At 47.4% G+C, this 24,108-nt stretch overlaps 1 protein-coding gene and 1 long non-coding RNA gene across 9 annotated transcripts in view; one reads left to right on the plus strand and one right to left on the minus strand.

The window, feature by feature from the left end:
- The window catches only part of rhot1a (ras homolog family member T1a), a 99,190-nt gene extending 83,906 nt beyond the window's left edge, over positions 1–15,284 (minus strand). For 7 of the 8 annotated variants that reach the window (XR_005457898.1, XM_038776352.1, XM_038776356.1 and 4 more), the window contains exon 1: positions 14,943–15,284. Coding sequence is in view for 7 of the 8 variants with exons in the window: in XM_038776352.1 (XP_038632280.1) it covers positions 14,943–14,979 (37 nt within the window). In the remaining variant the exon portion in view is untranslated. The remainder of the gene's footprint in view (positions 1–14,942) is intronic. The other variant, XM_038776357.1, reaches the window with a different exon arrangement.
- Positions 15,285–15,412: 128 nt separating this feature from the next.
- Positions 15,413–16,908, plus strand: LOC119953473. The gene is made up of 2 exons (XR_005458030.1): positions 15,413–15,881; positions 16,174–16,908. It is a non-coding gene; the product is annotated as an uncharacterized LOC119953473 (long non-coding RNA).
- Positions 16,909–24,108: the final 7,200 nt, after the last annotated feature.

The following is a 24,108-nucleotide window of genomic DNA, read 5'->3' on the forward strand; positions in this document are numbered from 1 at the left end:
AATTTTCAATTTCTAACAAGAAAAGGCTTTAAACGGTACAACAACTATGTGACACAGTTCTGTCCTGTGACCCCTGGAAAAAGGTTTTCAATTCAGTCCAGGAGCTGTTATGCTCCCTCGCAATCTTACCAGAATAACTGATATGCTTCATCCATTTGTGTTTGCATTGAATTGACCTTGAAAGACCGAATATCAACAAAATGATAAAACACGTCTAAAACTGCTTCAAGCAAATGTATCCATAGTTTTAGACTCTAAAGTTGATATAAACAAGTAAAATATTACACACTGTTGTGAATAAACACTTATGAAATATTGCTGTTCCTATATAAATTGGGAATGAAATATTGCTGTTCATATATAAATTGGGAATGAAATATTGCTGTTCCTATATAAATTGGGAATGTATCAGTGACCGAGCAAAGAGGAAACCACGCTTGAAAGAATGGTCGACAAAAAGTTCGAACAAACATCCTGGGACACTTGCAGAATTAACTTGTGCGTTGCTTGATATTTTTCAGGATTCTAAAAATGCTACAGAAAGTACAGACAGAAGGATGGAAATGTCAATCAAGATACAAAGAGTATGGCAAGAGACTGCCCATTATGAGCCAGTTGGTGAACATCTGGGGTGTTAACACTGCCTGAAGGGAATACTAGGGAATGCGATAAGTGGACATTTAGTTGGTGGGGGCAGTCAGCACAAGTTTCAGAAGTAACACACTTAAGAGTTAGAAACTTACTGGATTTTTTCTCAGTTAATAGATGAGGATATTTTCCAAACTCAAGTTCCTAATGTGGGGCTAGTAAGGAAGTTTAATGTTGGTAAAGACGTGGCTTTGCAACAGGATACAGTGGGCGGTGACCAAATAAATTGCCCAAATACTAAGGAGGCAACCAGTGACGTAGCATTGGAATCTTTACTGCGCCCTTTGCTATTTGCAACATCTGTGGATGAGGCAGTTAGAGGATTCTACTCTGTAGTAGTAGTATTAAACTTGCTGACAACAAACCACTGTGAGCAGGTAATTATTGAGCAGCTGGATTTCAACTCATTATGTATATGAGCTGAACTTCTTTGACAATAGGTATAGATATAGAACAGTACAGCACAGAACAGGCCCTTCGGCCCTCAATGTTGTGCCGAGCCATGATCACCCTACTCAAACCCACGTATCCACCCTATACCCGTAACCCAACAACCCCCCCCCCCCCCTAACCTTACTTTTATTAGGACATTACGGGCAATTTAGCATGGCCAATCCACCTAACCCGCACATCTTTGGACTGTGGGAGGAAACCGGAGCACCCGGAGGAAACCCACGCACACAGGGGGAGGACGTGCAGACTCCACACAGACAGTGACTCAGCCAGGAATCGAACCTGGGACGCTGGAGCTGTGAAGCATTTATGCTAACCACCATGCTACCCTGCTGCCCTAGACTAGAGGACGCAAATCTAAAATTCACAAAGTTTGAGCAAGGTTGGAAATTAGAAATCCCCAACTACAGTTCATGGTTATTTGTGGTACAAACCCCTGGAGAATGCACTTATTGTGAAGCCAATTGGCAGCTTTGAGAAGGAACTAGATCATTATTTGAGATAGGTTACGTAGATGACTGAATAGTTTGCTGATGACACGACCGAAGTGGGTTGGATCCTGAACAACGATGAGTCAGAGTACAGGAGGAAGATAGATAACCCAGTCGTGTGGCATAATGACAACAATCTCTCCCCCAACGTCAGCTAAACTAAGGGGCTGGTAATTGACTTTAGGAAGCGAAGTGTCGTACACATCCCTGTCTGCATCAATGGTGACGAGGTGGAGATGGTTGATGGCTCCAAATTCCGTGGTGTGCACATCACCAACAATTCTGGTCAAGCGAAGTCAATGATACGATGAAGAATGTGTAACAGTGCCTATACGTCCTCAGGAAACAAAGGAAATTTGACATGTCCACATTGACTCTTACCAATTTTTACGGATGCACCATAGAAAGCATCCTATCTGGCTGCATCAAAGCCTGGTATGACAACTGCACGGCCCAAGACCGTAAGAAACTAGAGTTGTGAACACAACCCAGCTCATCACACAAACCCGCCTCCCATCCATTGACTCTGTCTACACCTCCCGTTGCCATGGGAAAGTGGGCAGCATAATCATAAACAGCTCGCACCCGGGTTATTCTCTCTTCCATTGGCAGGAGACACAAAAGTCTGAGAACATACACGAGCCAGATTCAAAAACAGCTTCTTCCCCATTGTTACCAAACTCCTGAAGACCCTCTTACGGACTGAATTGATGTCTTCACACATCTTCTCTACTGAGTACTACTACACTCCGTATGCTTCATCCGATGCCTGTGTCTATGTATTTACATTGTGCATTTTTGCATGTCCTATGTTTTTTCATGAATTGAATGATCTGTCTGGACTGTACACAGAATACTTTTCACTGTACCTCAGTACACATGATAATAAATCAAATCAAGAAATCTTATTCCTTAAAACAAGGGAAGTCCGTTATACAACTATCATAGATTCTAGACCAGGTCCAAGTAATAAACTGAATGACCTTTCGTGTTCTGGATTGCATGTTCTTTTGTTTCGCACACAAGCACAACTGAAACAATCACAGGCAAGGCAATATATTGTCAACCATGCAGCCTCACCCACAAAGTACTAAATACAATGCCCACTTCACCAAAAAACTGGACAAATAAAAGCTTCTAAGGCTACTTCTTTTGAAAACGCCATGAAGTGAACAGTGGGACATAAGGTAGCTCCTGCCTGGGGATTTGGTTCTTGGCCCCTTTTGCCTGTTTAATGGGTACTGTGCGGGTGAAAAGTGATATAGGTGAAGAGTTTGTAGTTCTCCTCTGGTGTGACATGTCTAAAGTTACCATACGAGGAGTGTGTCAAGTAAAGGGCCCTCATCGAACTCAAAAGACATGTGTGGCGCAGGAGGGAAAACATGGCAAATCAATCAGTGTTGTTGTTGCCCGCTGAGTGGACAACAGAGGTCGGTGGAGTTTTGACAGAGAAATGCAGAAGGCACGACAGACGGTAATGGACAATCTGGCAAAAGTGACTGAGGCAATTCGGGCAATCTGGAAAACGTGGAACAGCGGTTAGAGGCGCACAAGTCGCCAATCCAGAAGGTGGAGATGACGATCTTGGATCATGATGATCATCCGATTGCCTCCTTGGGAGGCAGAAGTAACGATGTTGGCGGAGGGGCAAAAAAACGAAGGCCAAGATCGACCACCTATAGACTTGCTCCAGACGCCAAAATTTGAGGATCGTTGGGTTGCTGGAGGGCATAGAAGGTGCGACAGCCACAGGGAGTGTGTGGCAAAGCTATTCAGGCAGCTGGTGGGGGGAGAGGGTATTTGCACACCTTCCCGAGATGAACTGGGCCCACTGATCGTTGAGAAGGAAGCCCAGCTTTGGGGAGCCGCAACAGGAGATCACAGTCGATTCCACATGTACTTAGACAAAGAAACGATCCTGAGGTGGGTGAAGGAAACACGAGGGTAGCATGGTAACACAAGTGGGAAGCATGGCAGCACAAGTGGATAGCACTGTGGCTTCACAGTTCCAGGGTCCCAGGTTAGATTCCCAGCTTGGGTCACTGTCTGTGTGGAGTCTGCACATTCTCCCCGTGTCTGCGTGGGTTTCCTCCGGGTGCTCCGGTTTCCTCCCACAGTCCAAAGACGTGCAGGTTAGGTGGATTGGCCATGATAATTTGCCCCTAGTGACCAAAAAGGTGAGGAGGGATTATTGGGTTACGGGGATAGAGTGGAAATGAGAGCTTAAGTGGGTCGGTGCAGCCTCGATGGGCCGAATGGCCTCCTTCTGCACTGTATGTTCTATGAGTGTGCAGATGGAAAGGCCACAACGTTACAATTTAGCATGACTTGAGAGTGGAACGAGTGAAAATGCGAGCGGGATTTAATAAGGCCAAGTTGGCTCTCTATAAGAACGAAGTGAAATTTGGAGTGGCAAATCCAACTTGCCTGTGGGTCATGGAGGGAGACCATTATTTTGACATGCCGGAGGAGGCGAACAACTTTGCCAAGGAGCATAGATCGGGGGACATTTGAATGTAATGGATGATTTCACCTGCGTGGTGAAGTTTTGGATTTGCTTTTCGTTTTTTTCTTCTCTAGGTTTTCCCCATGTAATTTGCATGTTTCTGTTATATTTGTAACCCTACATTTGGGATAAGGGCTTTTCAGTATTTTAAAGCATGGTTGGAAATGAATACGAGATGGATTTGTATGATTCAAGATTAAATTTTGGGCCGGGTAGGGGGGCTGTGTATGGGATTTTTGAGTATATAATTTGAGTTTCTCCCAGGTGGGGTTAACCCTGCTAGCAGAGACGCTAGTTAACAGAGAGAAGTGAGGGAGAAAGTCGTGGCTGGTTATCTTGAGGAGGGGGGGGGGGGGGGGGGGGGGGTATTTTGTCTTTTGGGGTAGCGGTTGGCTTTTCTTTGCTTGGTAAGGGGAGGGGAGGGTGATGAACAGTTGGTTTGGTTGGGGGGTTAGTGGGGAGAAGTGGGCTGCTGTCAATGAAGGTTTCCTTGTTGAGCTACTGGGTGGAGGGGAGTGGCAGGCCTGGAATCTGGACAAGGTAGGGCCTTGTTGGGACTTTCTTGCGGATAAGGTATGGCTGATTCGGGGTGTGGGGGGGGGGCGAGGCCCCAGACCGGACTGGTCACACAGAGTTTAAGGGGGTTAAATAGGCCGGTTAAGAGATCTCGGGTGTTCGCCATTTAAAAAGCTTGAAGGTGCATGTAGTTTTCTTGCAGGAGACACATCTGATAGTTCTGGATCAAATTAGGTTGAGGAAGGGGTGGGTGGGACAGGTGTTCCATTTGAGCTTTGACACGAAGACAAGGGGAACCACAGTGCTCATTAATAAGTTGACAGCTTGTGCTGTTTACCATCAAGCCGGTGGCAGTAGAAGCTATGGCCCTAATCAGAGATCTGCCAACTGCTGGATCCTTGGAACTCGTGCCTCCAGACCACCTCACTCCACACGGCTCTTCCCATTGTGGAAGTCTCGTTCATGATAATCTTTATTAGTGTCACAAGTAGGCTTACAGTAACACTGCAATGAAGTTACTGTTAAAAACCCCTAGTGACCACACTCCGGCGCCTGTTCGGGTATACGGAGGGAGAATTCAGAATGTCCAATTCATCAACAGTATGTCTTTCGGGACTTGTGGGAGGAAACCAGAGCACCCGGAGGAAACCCATGCAGACACAGGGAGAACGTGTAGACTCCGCACAGACAGTCACGCAAGCTGGGAACCGAACACGGGTCCCTGGCACTGTAAAGCAGTGCTAACCACTGTGCTAACGTGCCACCCGAAAGATAGATCGCTCTACAATCAGTCAACCTCTCCTCGGAAGGAACATTCTAGTCGACTTTGATTCTGGACTCTAGACACATGTAAAACCCCAGCATTTATCTTATGGTGGACGTGCCCTGAACCCTCTTCCTTATCCCCTATTTATTGCCGGTGCGCAAAAGGGGTGGACAAAACAAAACTCTTCTCAAGTCCGTGTGTATGAAAATAAACCAACCCCTTTCATTCACCGTACCTCATATTTGCTGTGTAGGTTAACATAGGGACATTCCAAATTTAAGAGGAAAATCAAAAACAAGAAACACATGCTTACAGATGGGTAGAGTGTGAGAAATCAAGGCAGCTTAAACTGCATCACTTTGAACTACAAATACTCTCCTTGATACCACTGCTTACAACGTTGCTGGTATTTCCACCCCACCATACTTTTCAAACAAAACACTTGAGGAAAATTACTGTAGATTGCAGCTTACAAGTCCACCTATGAAAAATCCTTCCAATAACAGGGGTCAACCTATTCACCCAAGTATAAAACACGAACTGCTGGTGGTGGTACATACAGTCTCTATTCTGAAAAATGGAAAAAAATCTAACACTGGTAATTCAAATTAAATCGAAGTACCACGTTTTATTTAATGAAATAATTCTACAAAGATAACGCGAATCATAATTGTAATGTTTTAACAGCCAAATCCATAGTCTTCGGCACCCGATTGAATTCGCCGAGTCACTTTGGGTATGGCATCATCGTAAGAACCCCATTCATGAGATGCGGTGCTTTGACTTTCAGTCATTCTCTCCACAGCAAATCATCTTCCTCTCCATCCTTTAAATTTGATATTCTCATTTTTTTAATGATCTGATGACTGTTTGTGCATTCCACGATTTGATGATGAAACCACACAAAACATCAAAGGCAGCACATACATTTCCACTCTGTGAAGGTCTTTCTTCCATCGATCAACCACTTATTCCATTTGGTACAAATATGATCCTTGGAAGGCTTGTTGAAACCCACCCAAAGGATGAGCTAAGGACATTAGACCCCTAGTATAACTGCAATTTGGGGTAAATATTTGTAGGTGCCTTTTGATCTCGTTGTATGGGATCTAAACTTGTCCTATAATAAACTGCAAACTTTGTGTAGGTCACCAGGATGCTTTTTCGAATCATCATCACGCCACAACTTCATTCTCATCCATCAAACTGTTGTCATGGATATGTACAAAAACCCCTGCAAAGTTCTTGATTTTTGGCATGGTTGTACGCTTGAACATTACCAGAGGCTTTGTTTCATTGACTATACAAGCTAGTACCACAATGAACCTGGTCTTCTCATGTCCTGTGATTTTCAATGGAACTGTTTTTGAACCTTTTCACTGCAGTTTGGTTGCTGGTCATAGTGAAACTCATGGGAGTTTTGTTCATATTGCTGATTGGGGCGCCACGGAGTCACTTAGTGATTAGCACTACCTCAGTGCCAGGGACCAGGGTTCGATTCCAACCTTGGGTGCCTGTGTGGAGTTTGCACGTTCTCCCCATGTCTGTGTGGGTTTCCTCCCACAGTCCAAAGATGTGCAGGTTAGGTGAATTGGCTATCCTAAATTGGCCCTAGGTAGGGTGTTCTTTCAGAGGGTCGGTGCAGACTCGATAGACCGAATGGTCTCCATTCAATGGAATGGTGCATTGTAGGGATTCTATGATTTGACGCAATGGATATTTCTGTTTTTGCAACTGATGATTCTCGGGAAACTGCAAAAGTTGGCAGTGGTTTTTTGGTTGTCTACTGGCACAACAACAGACATTCGGGCCAACGAATCTGCTCCACTAGCGTTGTGACTTTTAGCTTGAAACCAGCTTCGCCCGTCTTTCTTTTTGCAGGAAAACCAATTTTTTTTTTCAATTGCCACCGGCCATCTGCCATGTGGGCACATCTTAAATGTCCGCGTATCTTCTTGGCAACATAGCCTATGTTGCCTGCTTGATCCCACACACCAACAGGTCAATATAATCCTAATCAATATACTTCCTGAACTAACAAATTGAGGCCAATTCCTAATAGCCCTAACCACACATACATTAGCTGAAGAAATGCGGGGGGGGGGGAAAGAGATGGAGAAAGAGAGAAAAGATCAACTTATTGCCATGTATTGACCGAAACATGCATTTTGGCATTGAACAAAAAGGTGTTGTCTACGAGAGTGCATCTACTGTACTGGAATGTTTATTTTGCAGCAAATGCAGACAGCCATTTTACTTGTCAACAGTTCCACCAAAACCTGTCCATGGTTGATATTCTTTAAACATCAATTTTCCAAACAAGCCCAAAAAAAACTTTGAACTACATCCCTCTTAAGTATTACTACCTACCTTGGATTAGATTATTGTCACGTGTACCGAGATACTGTGAAAAGTATTGTTCTGCATGCAGCTCAGACAGATCATTCTGTACATTCCTATCCAATTTAATGTGACCATTTAAACTGCAGAGCTTCAAAATATGAAAGAATTGAATATTGACCATACATTACCTACCTCCTCACTATTGCTACAAAAACTTTCACCAAACTTCAAGTCCCATTTCAAGACTCGAGTCTCTAACTAAGACTAATTTATCAATTTAAATCATAGAACAGCACCAGCATAAAAATGGAGATGGCAGTTCAGTGTCACATATTTAAAGCCTGTTTCAGCAACTACAGAACCAAGGAACAAATGGAAAATGTTAGAAACATTGCAATATCGGACACTCAGGTGACTCAAAAAATCGATCAAAATCGAGTTTTTTGTAATCATAATAGTGTTACCCAAGCACTTGACAAATATCAGACAATTATCCTCCTGCAATTGTTTTTTAAAATAAATTTAGAGTACCCAATTCATTTTTATCCAATTGAGGGGTAAATTAGTGTGGCCAATCCACCTACCCTGCGCATCTTTGGGTTGTGGGGGCAGAACCCATGCAAACACTTTCTTTTTTTTTTTTAAATAATTTTTATTGGAATTTTTTTACAGAAAATATAACACTGAAAAGCAACAATAAAACACCATAATAACTGTAACACCCCCAAGACCGTATCAACGCATGTATCACACATTCCCCCCACCCCCAGTAGACAAGAGAACTTGAAAATAAATTAAAATTAAATAAGCAAACATAGTCAACGTCCCCCCCCTTTCCCCCCCGGTTTGCTGCTGCAGTACCCTATCGTTGAGCCAGAAAGTCGAGGAAAGGTTGCCACCGCCTAAAGAACCCTTGTACCGATCCTCTCAGGGCGAATTTGACCTTCTCTAGCTTGATAAAACCCGCCATGTCATTGATCCAGGTCTCCACGCTTGGGGTCTCGCATCCTTCCACTGTAGCAAGATCCTCCGCCGGGCTACTAGGGACGCAAAGGCCAACACACCGGCCTCTTTCGCCTCCTGCACTCCCGGCTTCACCCCAACCCCAAAAACCGCGAGTCCCCAGCCTGGCTTGACCCTGGATCCTACCACCCTCGACACCGTCCTCGCCACCCCCTTCCAGAACTCCTCCAGTGCCGGGCATGCCCAGAACATATGGGCATGGTTCGCTGGACTCCCCGAACACCTGACACACCTGTCTTCACCCCCAAAGAACCTACTCAAAAACCCACGCAAACACGGGGAGAATGTGCAAACTCCACACGAACAGTGACCCAGAGCCAGGATCGAACTTGGGACCTTGCCGCCGTGAGGCAGCAGGGCTAACCCACTGCGCCACCATGCTGCCCTCTCCTGCAATTGAACAATAGTTAACATGCAAATACAATACACAGCCTGCATATTTAGTGTAAAAGTGGGACACAAAAGGCTTGTGGAGTTGGCATTAAGTGAATTTTTCAGATTTATACAAGCTTGTTGTCTATAGAGACCACATTTTCAGTCTCCACTGATGTTTTTATAGTCTGATTGGTAGGTCTCACCTAATGGGCAAATAAGATCACAGGAAAGCTGATGAGGCAGTCAACTAAGTGAATCATGAAGTTCCAGCGAAGCCAAAATAAATAATTAACGGCTAATCCATAACAATTTCAAGTACTTGCAAGAATTGCAACTGGTAATGAAATGTGTCCAGGTATCCGCTGCAGTTCCGGAGACGGCCCTACGCACTCAGGTTCCTGTGCAACAATAATTTATACGGTAGGTAGCACGGTGGTTAGCACTGTTGCTTCACAGCACCAGGGTCCCAGGTTCGATTCCCGGCTTGGGTCACTGTCTGTGTGGAGTCTGCACATTCTCCCCGTGTCTGTGTGGGATTCCTCTGGGTGCTCTGGTTTACTCCCACAAGTCCCGAAAGACGTGCTTATTAGGTGAATTGGACATTCTGAATTCTCCCTCAGTGTACTCGGACAGGCGCAGTAATGCGGCGACTGGGGATTTTCACAGTAACTTCATTTCAGTGTCAATGTAAGCCTACTTGTGACATTAATAAAGATTATTACTTATATTACGAAGAATTCTCCCTCCGCGTACCCGAACAGGTTCCAGAATGTGGCGACTCGGGACTTTTCACAGTAACTTCATTGCATGTGTTAACATAAGCCTACTTGTGATGATAAAGATTCGTATTACTACAAATACAATCAAATTAAGTCCAACCTGGGCTTTCTGCCTGTACACAGTGACTCATTCCCAACATTATCAGATGGGAGCCATTGCTTCCAACTGCATAGCTATTGAATAACCTGCTGTTCCATTTTCTATTGGACACCAATCCCTTGAATGTGTATCGGTCATTGGCTGTGCCACTCCTGATTCACCACTATGCATATTCCAATTAATTATCCAGCAAAATGGCACAGATTTGCCATTAGAGAATTGAAGAGCGCAATTCATAGTAAAATATATGGTGCTCATTGATATTGCAGCAAATTCCAGCCCATTAAGTTGAGGACACAGCTCGCGCTGCCAAGTGCTGAGAAAAAAAATGTTGAAGAAAGCAAACATAAGGTTGTGCCTCCAGTATGCTGGAGTCCTGTTTAAAATTCTCCCCCACAATGTCCACATTGACTCTTGCCAATTTTTACAGATGCACCATAGAAAGCATCCTATCTGGCTGCAAACAGCTTGGTATGGCAACTGCTCAGTCCAAGACCGTAAGAATCTACAGAGAGTTGTGAACACAGTCCAGTCCATCACTCAAAACCGCCTCCCATCCATTGACTTTGTCTACACCTCCCGCTGCCTTGGGAAAGCGGGCAGCATAATCAAAGACCCCTCCCACCAGGGTTATTCTCTCTTCCAACTTCTTCCATTGGGCAGGAGGTACAAAAGTCTGAGAACATTCACTAACAGGTTCAAAAATAGCTTCTTTCCCACTATTACCAGACTCCTGAATGACCTTGTTAAGGACTGAACTGATCTCTTCACACATCGTCTCTACTGAGTAGTACCAGACTCCGTATGTTTCACCCAATGCCTGTGTCTATGTATTTACATCGTGTTTTTATGTATGTCCTATGTTGTTTCATGCATGGAACAATATCTGGACTGTACGCAGAACAATACTATACCTCAGTACACATGATAATGAATCAAACCCAAATCCAGGAAAAGGGAAGAAGGTTCAGAGAATTTATACTGTTTTTCCACTGGAGTTGGTCGAGGGCAGGCGGTAACACAGTGGTCAGCACTGTTGCTTCACACCCCCGGGGTACCAGGTTCGACTCCCGGTTTGGGTCACTGTCTGCATGAGTTTCCTCCCATGAATCACGAAAGACGTGCTGTTAGGTAATTTGGACATTCTGAATTCTCCCTCCGAACAGGCGCCTGAGTGAGACAACTGGGGGATTTTCACAGTAACTTCATTACAGTGTTAATGTAAGCCTACTTGTGACAATAATAAAGAATTTTAAAAGATCCTTGGGGATAAATACTGGCTGGAACACTGAGTGGCGGCTGCACGGTGGCGCAGTGGTTGGCACTGCTGCCTCACGCCACCGAGGACCGCGTTCAATCCTGGCCCCCTGTCCGTGTGGAGTTTGCACATTCTCCCCGTGTCTGCGTGGGTCTCACCCCCACAAAGATGTGCAGGTAGGTGGATTGGCCATGCTAAATTGCCCCTTAACTGGGAAAAAATAATTGGGTACTCTGAAAAAAAAAAGTGAACGTCCTGCTCATCCTTGAACAGTGCCATGGGATATCTTGTGTTAGCCCAAGAGGGCAGACCAGAACTCTGTCCAGGACTCCCGAAAGAAATGCCAGTTAGTTTGTGTACTCAAGTCATTGGAGTGGGGTGTGAACCTGTGACCTTCAAGTGCATGCACTACAACTGACACCTTAGCTGAACCAACAAGGCAAACAGAAGGTGGATGCAGCAAATGCATTTTTGTGTGTGTGTGTGGATGAAGAGCGTTACATCTGTTGGAACAAGAGGAATAGACCTGTTCTGAAGGAGAGGGTGAATGTGACAATATTTCTGAGGGACAGAATATAATCCGCACTTGAATAGACACGAATTAATCAGGAATTGTCAGTATGAATATCAAGGCATTATGTTTTTTTTGTGTTTGTTGGGTCTCCTTGTTTAAAAATGTTGAAATTATAAATGCCGCAATAAAATATTTTCTAAATAAAAATGAACATGAAGGAACTTATGGGGGGCGGAGGAGATGCAGACCGAGGAGAGAAGCGTAAGTGGGAGGTGGAGCTTGGTGGTGAGATGGAGGCTTTTGGGCGGATGCATTGAGCAGAGTCAACATGATCGCAACATGTGTCAGGCTCAGCTTGATCCAATTCAAGGTGGTCCACCGGGCCCACATGACAGTGGCCCGGATGAGTAGATTCTTTGGGGTGGAGGACAGGTATGTAAAATGTGCGGGAGGACCAGCGAACCATGTCCACATGTTCTGGGCGTGTCCAAAACTTAGGGGATATTGGCAGGGGTTTGCAGACGTCATGCCCAGAGTATTGAAAACAAGGGTGGCAATGGGTCCAGAGGTGGCGATTTTTGGGGTGTCGGAAGACCCGGGAATCCAGGAAAAGAAAGAGGCAGATGTTCTGGCCTTTGCTTCCCTGGTAGCCCGGAGACGGATACTGCCAGCTTGGAGGGACTCAAAGCCCCCGAAGTCGGAGGCCTGGTTAACCGACATGGCGAGCTTTCTCGGCCGAGAGAAGATTAAGTTCGTCTTAAGAAGGTCATTGTTAGGGTTCGCCCGGAGGTGGCAACCATTCATCGACTTCTTCACGGAGAATTAATCGTCAGCAGGGGGTGGGGTTAGGACAGCGTAGAATAGGGGGTCAAATAGGCGGGTCTTGGAGAGATGGGAGTCGGTGTTTGCACTATGTTTATTGTTCTTTGTACATTATTTTTATACTGTTGCTGTCTGAAATGCCAAAAATACCTCATTAAAATTGTCCGTTAAAAAAAAATATGAAGGCCGTGTTTGACAAATTTAATCAAATTTTCTTTGAGCAGGTAACCAGTAATATAGAGCAGTGTAATGCATTTGATCTGGTCGACATGGACTTTTAGCAATGCTTTTCGTAAGGTTCCACATGACAAACTGGTCTAGAAAGTAAGGGCCCATGGGATCCAAGGCAAAGTGGCACATTGGATCCAAAATTGGCTGAGGGGCAGGAAGCAGAAGGTGATGGTAGAGGGAACGTTTCTGTTACTGGAAGTCTGTTTCCATCAGGGCTATTTGTGGTGTGCATTAATGATTTGGACTTGAAAATCAGGGGTATGATCAAGAAGTTTGTGGATGTCTCAAAAATTGGTAGGGTGGTAAATAGTGAGGATAGTCATAGACTGCCAGGAGGATATAATCAGACTGGTCAGGTGGGCAGAGCGTGGCAAATGGAATTCAACCCCGAGTGTGAGGTAATGTATTTGGGAGGTTTAACAAGGCAAAAAGTTACATTATGAATGGTAGGACTCTGTAAAGATCAGAAGGACCTTGGAATGTGGCTAGGCTGGCAGATAAGGTGGCTAAGGTCTAGTGGATACTTGCCTTTATTAGCCGAGACATAGAATATAAGCACAGGGAGGTCATGCTTGAATTGGCTGTTTAGGCCACAACTGGAGCAGTGTGTGTAGTTCTGGTCACCAGATTATTGGAAGAATATGATTGCACTGGAGAGAGTGTAGAGGAGATTTACCAGCATGTTGGTTTAGCACAGGGCTAAATCGCTGTCTTTGAAAGCAGACCAAGGCAAACCAGCAGCACGGTTCAATTCCCGTACCAGCCTCCCCGAACAGGCGCCGGAATGTGGTGGCTAAGGGCTTTGCACAGTAACTTCATTTGAAGCTTACTTGTGACAATAAGCGATTTTCATTTCATTTCGTGTTGCCTGGGCTTGAGAGTCTGAATTATGGGGAAAGATTGGAAAGGCTGGGGCTGTATTTTTTTGGAGCAGAGAAGGTTGAAGGGGGACCTAGTCTTAGATAACGAGGAGCATAGATAGGGTGGATAGGAAGGCATGTTTTCCATTAGTAGAGAGGTCAATAGCCAGGGACATAAATGTAAATGTAAGAGGTAGAAGGCTCAGAGGGGCGTTGAGGAGAAATCTTTTCACCCAGAGGGTGGTGGGATCTGGACTTCACTGCCTGAAAGATTGATCGAGTCAGAAACTCTTGTAACATTTAAGAGAAGGGCCTGTCTCCATGCAGTGGCTTCTATAATGCTCTATATTTGATATTCACTTGCACTGTTGTGATTTCCAGGGCATCAGCCAAACACAGATCTTTGTTGACTGGCGAGGACAGCATAGGCCGAATTCTGTGCTGTAAATATGTATGAATGTCCTTCCTCACAGAGCCAGACATTTGTCAGTTTTCCAACCATTAAAGTGGATAGAGAAGTGGAAAGCCTTGCCAACTATCCCAGTTGGGCTGGCTTGCAACATTGGAGGGTTCAGAGCTGGACTGTGCAGCCGTGCAGTTACTTGGGGTAGGGTGTTGTAAGACTTCTTACTTGGGATAGTAGAGGATTCAAGAGAGGGCAGCCTCGAGTACCACCACACCATTTACCTTTTCAACGCGTGATCATTCAAGTTGGCAAGAGGAAAGTACTGGGATGGCAGAGAAAGTGCGGCACACACAGTGGAAGACACCGAGCAAGCAGAAGGCACTCGGTGGGAAAAACAAAACGAGATCAACAGAAATTTGGGAGAGAGAAAGTCAGGCACAACCACTACAAGGAGACGGCCACAACGCGAGAAGCATCTGTAAATTCTGGAGAATCCCAATGGAAGCAGATGTTTTTTTCCCCTTTCAGACGCTAACCCAGCTGCAGTCCAGCCCAGGTCCTTTGCCTCCAGTGGGAAGGTCACGGCAGCGGGTACATTTCATTCACGGTCGCCCCAAGCCTCAATGAAGTGCCAATAGGCCCACTATTCTCGGACAGACAACTCAGGAAGCAGCAGAGTTACAGAGAGTGTGGGCGGCCTGTCTCCTTGACCCTAGCCCCGGGCCGCACTCACTCTCTCCAGTTTGTGCCTAGGCCTCAGGCTGCTCACCCCCCCGACAAGTGCAGCCGGCCGGCGGGCGGGACCCGGCTGCACATTCCCCTCCTTCCCTCCCCGGCGCAGCCAGGCTTACGTTCTCCGACGAGCAGGATCCTCACATCTTTCCTCATCGTTGCCTCCGGTCCCGGCCCGAGTGAGGGAGAGAGCGGAGCTGCGGATGGGGGGTGGTCTCCAGGCGGTTAGGCCCAGGGCGTCAGGACGGCACAGGCCGCGCTGCTCCTCCACCTTCCGGGGCGAGGGAAGGTCTCCTGCTGACGGCGGTATTTCGGGATGACTGTCGGGCCTCCCTCACGGATGAAACGTCCCCCCCCCCCGAGCGGCCCGGCTCCTCTTCACGCCATACTCCAGCCTCAGAGACGCGGCTGTCAGCCGCGCCGCACATGCGCTCCCACCACTAGCGCGCACGCGCGCCTCTCCCCGCCGCCCTGCCGCTCCCCCCCCCAGCGTGCGCGCCCCCGGCTCCTGTCCCCTGCACACACGCGCGCTCCAGACGCCGGCGCGCGCCCTGCCACTTCCTACGCACGCGCGAGCCCCCACCAACGGCCGTTCCCCGCGCGCCCTGCCGCTTCCCACGCACGCGCGAGCCCCCACCAATGGCCGTTCCCCGCGCGCCCTGCCGCTCCCCACGCACGCGCGAGCCCCCACCAACGGCCGTTTTCCGCGCGCCACAACCCCACCAACGGCCGTTCGCCCTGTCAGACTCCTGAGGTGCGAGGCAGCTCGCCCGCTCGCTCGTCTATCTCGTCGTGGTCAACCTCCTCCGACTTGACGCCCGATTTAGGTCAACTTGGAACGCCAGGAAGAGGAGCCGATCGGTCTTTGGAGCCTGCCCTGCTGTCCAGTCAGATCAATGGCAGGTCGCCGATCTCAATTCCCGCTCCCTCACTGGATCCCCACGTTTGATCCCCTCAGTTTTTCACCCGGAACCCATTTTTACCAACCGGCCCACCTTTGGGATCAACGCCGGGCAATCTTCGCCACCCACCATTTTCACTGACTTTAAATGTGACAGGTGAGCCTGCTCTGTCCTCACCATCTCACTGGCTTTGTCATTCAATGTTACATTTCTGATAATGACTTCCTTTGATGATTTAAGATCTCGCTGCATCCATTAAAAAAAAATCAAGAGGTTTGTCCTCGAATTGGTCTTCAAATGTCTGCAGTTGTGAGGGTTTTAAACTTTCATTTGCAAGTGATTCCCTGCATATAACACACATGAGCTTTGAATCCTGATTTCCGTCGGCACAATTAATAAACCCACACCTCAGGTAATCATCTTTATGCTGCTTTGTTCCTGTTCTGAGCTCCTTCTTCATGGATTATTCACCAGAGGCCCTGGAGTTCACACCAACACTGCTGGCAGCTGTAAAATGGAGGAAAATCTCACGCCCAGATCACGTAACGTCGGCATAAGGGGCGCATGACCTGCTCTCTGCCGCCACTCCAGGCAGGAAGACTCCAGCAATTCAAAATAAAATCTGCTGGGTCAGCGCGCTGACTTCTGGAGGCGTTCTGTCCCACTGGGCTGCGGGTCTGCACGCTGCTGAGGGGGCACGTATGCGCAGAATGGTCGGCATTCTGAAAACCGGTCGCAACCAGCATTTTAAAAAGCTGGTCATGCCGTTGGGCACCATTTCCCAGGATCGGAAATCACATGGCCCCTCAATTGGGAACGCCGTGATGCATGGCCCGTGACTCTCCCGACACCCGCTCACGACCCTGAGTTCGAAAATGACTGCCTTAGAGTCCATAGTGTCGGCCTTGAACTCAATAACTGAACACCCACAGCCCGCTGGGGTGGAGATACCCAAAGATTTATAACAGTCTGAATAACCCTTACCCACTGAGCAAACAAGGAACCATTATTGCAACCATTAGTTAAAAATATCTGCAGAAGACAATTAAATACTATGGTGCAAGACCTGGAAGTAAAAACAGAACAATTTGTGCATGTACCTTTGCTTATGTAAAGACAAAAGGACTCAAGAAAACAAGTGTGTGGAACTAATACCAGATAAATAATTGCCACTATCTCCTAACTGGTAGAATGGATCAATCTGTTATATAACTGTTGGAATGGATCTATCTGTTATGCAACTCATTCAATTTTCATTAGAAATACAAATTAGGAGGGCATTGTAAAATAACAATAATCTTTATTGTCACAAGTAGGCTTACATTGCAATGAAGTTACTGTGAAAAGCCCCAAGTCGCCACATTCCAGCTCCTGTTCGGGTACACGGAGGGAGAATTTAGAATGCCCAAATTACCTAACAGCACGTCTTTTGGGACTAGTGGGAGGAAACCGGAGCACCCGGAGGAAACCCACGCAGACACGGGGAGAATGTGCAGACTCCACATAGACAGTGACCCAGCCGGGAATCAAACCTGGTGCTATGAAGCCACAGTGCAAACCACTAATGTGGGAGATCAACTGCATCAGATTATTGCCCAATAATTGATGGTAAAAAACACACCCCTATGTTCTGTGAGCAAGATCAGGAAGAACGCAATCAAATAGCAGATCCATCCACAAATGTGTTTTCAGGGCAATTAGGGCTGAGAAATAAATGTGGCTTCTTCACCATCACTCACATTCCGTAAACAAAACAAAAACATTTCCTGGTAATTTTGCGGTAATGTGAACTGCCAACACATTGTTCAGACAGTCGAGGAAATACTGGAACAAACTTTGATTACTGTCGCTGAGATTTAAAATGATCAATTGAGCTCACGCCTGCTTTTTGTTGGAGAACATTTCAAACGTTTACCACACTTTGGGAAACTTTAGTTTACAAGGTCAGGAAGATAAATCAGTTTACAATATCTGATACTTTTAACATGCAGGATAAGCATGAGGTACAAGCAAACAGGTTCAACACACCACTCTTCACGATAAATGACAGATGCGGCCAAACAGATTCAATGGCTTTCTTTTTTAAAATAAATTTAGAGTACCCAATTATTTTTTTTCCAATTAAGGGGCAATTTAGCGTGGCCAATCCACCTATCCTGCACATCTTTTGGGTTGTGGGGATGAAACCCATGCAGACACGGGGAGAATGTGCAAACTCCTGTTGGAGAGTCCTGAATGGCTTACCCCTTATTCTTAGGCTGTGACCCCTAGTTCTGGACGTCCCCAACATTGGGAACATTCTTCCTGCCAGTCCAGTCTAACCTGTCCAGTCCCATCAAGATTTTATATGTTTCAATGAGATCCCCTCTCATTCTTCTTAACTCCAGTGAGTACAAGCCCAGTCGATCCAATCTGTCTTCCTATCCAGTCCTGCCATCCCAGGAATTAGTCTGGTGAACCTTCGCTGGACACCCTCAATATCAAGAATGTCTTTCCTCAAACTAGGAGACCAAAACTGCACACAATACTCAAGGTGTGGTCTCACCAAGGCCCTGTATAACTGCAGCAAGACATCCTTACTCAAATCCTTGCCATGAAGGCCAGAATGCCATTAGCTTTCCTCACCGCCTGCTGTACCTGCATGCCAGCATTCAGCGACTGTTCCACTGTGAAAACAGTGAAAGGATGCCGGTAGACATATTGATGGAATTTGTTTACTCCAAAAACTACGGCCAAACCCTCTTTTCCGATCTGCACATAGTTTTTCTCAGCATCGACCAATGTCCGAGATACAAATGCGATGGAGTCAAGAGTTAGTCTTGAAAAGGAGCATCCGCCACTTCGCTTGGCATATGGATCCTCTATACGAGGGACTGGGTAGTGATCCAATCGGGAGACAGTTGACCGTCAGTTTATAGTTGCCACAGAGGCAGATGTAGCCATCGGGTTTAATAACAGGCACGACAAGGTCCGCCCAGTCGGAGAATTGAACGGGGCACATGATTTTCAAGCCATCCAGACGGTCCAGTTCTGCGCCCACCTTTGACCGCAAGGCATATGGGACTGGCCAGGCACAAAAGTATCACGGTTGTGCTATTAGGTCGACACTAATGGAGGCCTTTGCCACTCTTATGGTGCCCAAACCCTCCTGAAATCTGGCAAACCTACTGTCAGTCCAAACGGAGGTGGCACAACCAATCCCGCCCCAACAGACGTGGTCCGCTTCCATGGACAACTACCAAAGGTAGATTTGTCACTTGTTGTCCATACTCGACTGGGACCATCAGGTACCCGTAATTGCCAGAAGTTCCCCCATATACGTGGTGAGGTGTGCGTTGGTGTCCTGAAAGGTCAGCGTTTGGAAGCCGGACCGGATCCGATTGAAGGTATGGTAGCTGACTACGGATACCACAACTCTGGTGTCTAACTCCATGTGAATAGAATGCCCGTTTACCTGCTGCAAAAACTATAGGAGTGACCCATGGTGAGACAATGCAGTGTAGCTGATGATAGGAAATGTCGTCTCCCTCCATGTAGTGGGTCTGATCCTGAGGACGGCTGTTGCGACTGGCGGGGCGGTCAGTTCCTTGCGTGGCTGACTACCCTCCTGGGCTCTGCGGCCAGTGGCCGCTGGGCGGTACCCGTATTCCGGGTTGTTGCGGTTGGGATAACGCTTGGTGGTGCTCTGGGCCTGGTGGCCAACGTCTCCGTGGAAGGCGTCCCACTACTGGGGGCCTGTGTCGCAGGTGGGATTTGAGCGGCGTATGGTTTGGCAGTTGAGGCTCATGGTTTCTGGACCCCTTGTTTCGTGCACTCGCAGGAAATGGCAATTTCTTTTTTAAAAAATAATTTTTATTCAAAATTTTCATAAAATATGAACAACAAAAAGTAATTTTTTTTTACAAAGAACAGAAAAAAGAAAAAACAGTACCCCCCCCCCGCGCATACACAAAGGAAGAGGTAAATTAACACCCGCCATTCGCACAAAACACGCGCCCGCCCCTTCGACAAACCCCCCCCCCCCCCCCGTGTATACGTAGAGAAAGAAATAAATCAGCTCCCGTCATTAGCATAGAGCAACTATGCCCGTCCCTCCGGCCCAAAACCCCACCGGGCTACGAGGGACGCAAAGGCCAGAACACCGGCCTCTTTCGCCTCCTGCACTCCCGGCTCCACTACAACCCCAAAAATTGCGAGCCCCCAGCCCGGATTGACCCTGGATCCTACCACCCTCGACACCGTCCTCGCTACGCCCTTCCAAAATTCCCCCAGCACTGGGCATGCCCAGAACATATGGGCATGATTTGCTGGGCTCCCTGAGCACCTGATACGCCTGTCCTCACTCCTGAAGAACCGACTCATCCTTGTCCCCGTCATGTGAGCCCTATGCAGCACCTTAAACTGTTTGAGGCCAAGCCTCGCACAAGAAGAGGAGGAGTTCACCCTCCTCAGGGCGTCCGCCCACGTCCCCTCCTCTATCTCCTCACCCAGCTCCTCCTCCCACTTACCCTTCAGCTCCTCGACCGAGGCCTCATCCATCTCCTGCATCACCTGGTACGCTGCCGAGATCCTCCCCTTACCAACCCACACCCCCGAGCGCACCCTGTCCTGGATCCCACGTGGCAGCAGCAGAGGAAACTCCGCCACCTGCCGCCTGACAAATGCCCTTACCTGCATGTACCTGAAGGCGCTCCCCGGGGGAGCCCGAACTTCCCCTCCAGCGCACCCAGACTCGCAAACTTCCCGTCTACAAACAGGTCCCTCAACCTCCTGATACCTGCTCTGTGCCAACTCAGGAACCCGCCATCAATTCTCCCTGGGACAAACCGGTGGTTGCCCCGTATCGGGGTCCCCATTGAGGCCCCCACCTCCCCCCTGTGCCGTCTCCATTGCCCCCAAATTTTGAGGGTAGCCGCAACCACCGGGCTCGTGGTATACCTCGTTGGAGGGAGCGGCAGCGACGCCATTACCAGCGCCTCTAGGCTCGTGCCCACACAGGATGCCATCTCCATTCTCTTCCATGCTGCCCCCTCCCCCTCTATCACCCATTTACGCACCATCGCTGCATTGGGAGCCCAGTAGTACCCACAGTGGTTGGGCAGTGCCAGCCCCCTGTCCCTGCCCCGCTCCAAGAACACCCTTCTCACCCTCGGGGTCCCGTGTGCCCACACAAACCCCGTAATGCTCTTATTAACCCGCCTGAAAAAGGCCTTCAGGATATGGATGGGGAGGCACTGGAACAGGAACAGAAACCTCGGGAGCACCGTCATTTTGACGGAAATGGCAATTTCAACTGTGCGCTGCAAGGTTAGGTCAGTCACAGCCAAAGGTTTTTGTTGTGTATTGGTGTTGCGGATTCCACATACAAACCGGTCTCGCAAGGACTTGTTGAGCGCAGCACCAAACTCACATGTTTCGGCCAATTTTCTGAGGCAGGCCAGGAAGTCGCTGATGGATTCGAACTGCGCCTCGACGGCAGTATGAAAACAGAAGCACCAGATCATCAATGGTGGCTTTGGGTCTAAGTGTTCCCTTACCACGGTCACCAAAGCGGTGAATAACTGAGCATCCGTTATGAGGTGAGGCATTTTATGGGGCTGTAAGTGGGCTCCCTGCAAGCCGCCTATAGTGCCAGTGTTTGCCATTCATCCCTGAAGATCCCGTTAGTCTGAAACAAATGTTACATGCCTTCCACATACTGTCCCAAGTTATCCATACCTGCCTGAAATGGTTCAAGTTTTCCAATGTGCAGCATTTAGGCCGTTTAATGAGAGACTTCCTGAGGCCTAGACAAAGTTTCTTCGGCGCGTAGTTTTGGTGCTGAAGGCAGCTCCACTTTATTCTCGTCGCTACTGTAGATACAGCCAAAGTAGCACAAATGAACCAGCCGGTAGAAAACAATACAATCAATCTCCATTCCCCGAAGGGTCTCCCTCCTCAACCTGCACTCGGGATGGGGTTAAGATAAAAGCGAGGGTTTCCTGAGTTAAGGGAATGCCCCTCCCCCATTACTGGGGAAGTTCATATTCCATGGAGATCACAGGGAATCGGATGTACTGTGACCTCCGTGGGGGTTCTAGAATAATTATACTATGCTTTTCTAAGTGGATTGTTAAAACTTTCTTAATAATGGAGTTCGGCATTTTCCCAACAACCAATGTTAGGCTAACTGGCTTGTAGTTCACTGTTTTCTCACTCCCTCCTTCCCTGATAAGTGGTGAAACATTTGTTAACTTCCAATCGGATAGCACCATTCCCAAATCTAAGGACGTTTGGTAACCCAGTGGGACACAGCTTTGGGAGAAAAGATTAAGCAACTGGGAGGCGAGCAGTCATTGGGCAGTCTGAGTTGCAGCCCTGTTGCCTGACAACCAGGTTCAGGCAGAAGAAGCGAGAAGGTGTCTAGGCTGATTTGGAGCTGGTGCTGAAAGGAAATCAGTGGCAAAATCCTTGAAGGAGAGGAGCGCAAATCCATTGTGAGGAAATTAGAATTTAGATGATTTAATTTGTAACTCAGTGATCACTGACTTCTGGGTGGGCTGATCAGAATATTTGTGGGATCTGGTTTTGTAGTGTCCACCATTTAGTGTGAAGTTTGTGTTTTACCAGAGTTTGCCTATTAATTCATGTTTACCTCATGATAGACAGCGTTGATTGCTTTTTTAACTCGTGTAATTTTTTTGTTTGTTTAAACCAGTAGAATCTTGTGGCTTTATTCTCTGAGTACCAGGGATTACAATTTTGTCTACTCTGAAACAAAAATGTAATTGTGTTGCTCTGTTTACTTGCTATAAATATGGCGGTTAATAAGGTCGCCTTTCTTAATCCTAATTATGAGTATACGTTCAGAGTCGCCAGGTATCTCTTGATACCGCCACAAGGTTCAACCCGAATACCGATCAAAGAGCCAATATACCAGTTAATTAGTTTAAAGTCAATACTACTTTATTTACACACAGTAAGATCTACTCATGCACAATAACACTACAGGCTAAACTATATCTATCACTAACACCTATACTTAACTTCGGGTGCCCACTTAGCTTCTTGATCATTGTCATCGATCTAAACTAATAAAGGGGCGGGTGCCTTGATGGCTGGGTGTGTCCTAGGTGGCCGTTGGCCTTGCTTTGTTTGTGTCTTTTGGTTGGGGTAGTGGCGCCGGAATGTCTGAGACAGTATCGGCCACCTGAGCATTAGTCCTTTGTTTCTCGGAGATGGGCCTTCAATATGTAAATTGACCCAGAGTTTCGATTCCGTCTGCAAACTGCCTTCCAAATATACATTCAGGCTCTGTGCCTGCTTGTTGCTTAGTATTGTTCATATTTCTCTGTAGGCTCTGAGTGTCCATTTTATGTACTGAAAGTTGCCATCCCAGATGGCTACACTTGCCCCTAACCGAATTGTAACAACTTGTACTTTCAATATTTTATACTGTGTTCGTGCTCACTATGTGGTCTTTCTACTTTGGGCAAAATCAGTTACAGGCTCGGTGACATCTCTTGTAGAACATCTCTTCAGTCTGCAAGCATGATCCTGAGTTTTCTGTCACTTGTCATTTACATTTTCCAGTTTGCTCCTACTCTATCCTTTCTGACCTTGCCTGCTATAGATAATTAAACTGGCTGACATCTCTCACGGATAGGACTTCCTTCCAAGGCTGGATGGAAGTTCCGACCTCTGCCAATGGAAGTTCCCATCACTGCCAATCAACACTCAAATGAGCCTTAAATCAGTGTTCTTCAAAGTCGGGAGCGTGACCCGCGGGTGGGTCGCGGACGGGTGTCGGGAGGGTCACGGAGCTGTTGTCCGCGGTGCTCCCGATCGCGCAAATCCTGCGCAGCAGCCAGTTTTTAATAACGCCGGCTGCAAGGGGCCGCAATCATGTTAAAAAAAAGTCGGCCAAATTGCGCATGCGCACACAATGACCGGCGCGCATGCGCATTCTGCGAACATGTAAAAAAAAATCGGCCGCATTGCGCATGCGTGCCCGATTGCCTCACATTTGTCCTCCATCTCCGGCAAGAACTTACTCATTCGGTTTCTGGTCAGGTGCGCTCTGTGCACCACTTTGAGCTGCATTAGGCTTAGACTTGCGCAGGAGGAGGTGGAGTTCACCCTGCTCAGCGCTTCGCTCCAGAGTCCCCATTCTACCTCTGTCCACAGTTCATCCTCCCATTTTTGTCTGGTCTCGTCCAGTGGATCCGGGCTCGGTCCAGTAGCTGTCTGTATATTTTCCCACATTGCTTGTGCCTATCAGGTTGCTTGTTGCTTGTCCCTCGTTGCTTGTGCCTATCAGGTCCTCTAGTAGTGTGGTTTCTGGGGCCCCGGGGTACCCCACTGTCTTTTTGCGGAGGAAGTGTTTTATTTGGAGGTGTCTCAT

The sequence above is a fragment of the Scyliorhinus canicula genome, chromosome 18, assembly GCF_902713615.1.
Source record: "Scyliorhinus canicula chromosome 18, sScyCan1.1, whole genome shotgun sequence".
NCBI classification, from domain to species: Eukaryota; Metazoa; Chordata; class Chondrichthyes; order Carcharhiniformes; family Scyliorhinidae; genus Scyliorhinus; species Scyliorhinus canicula.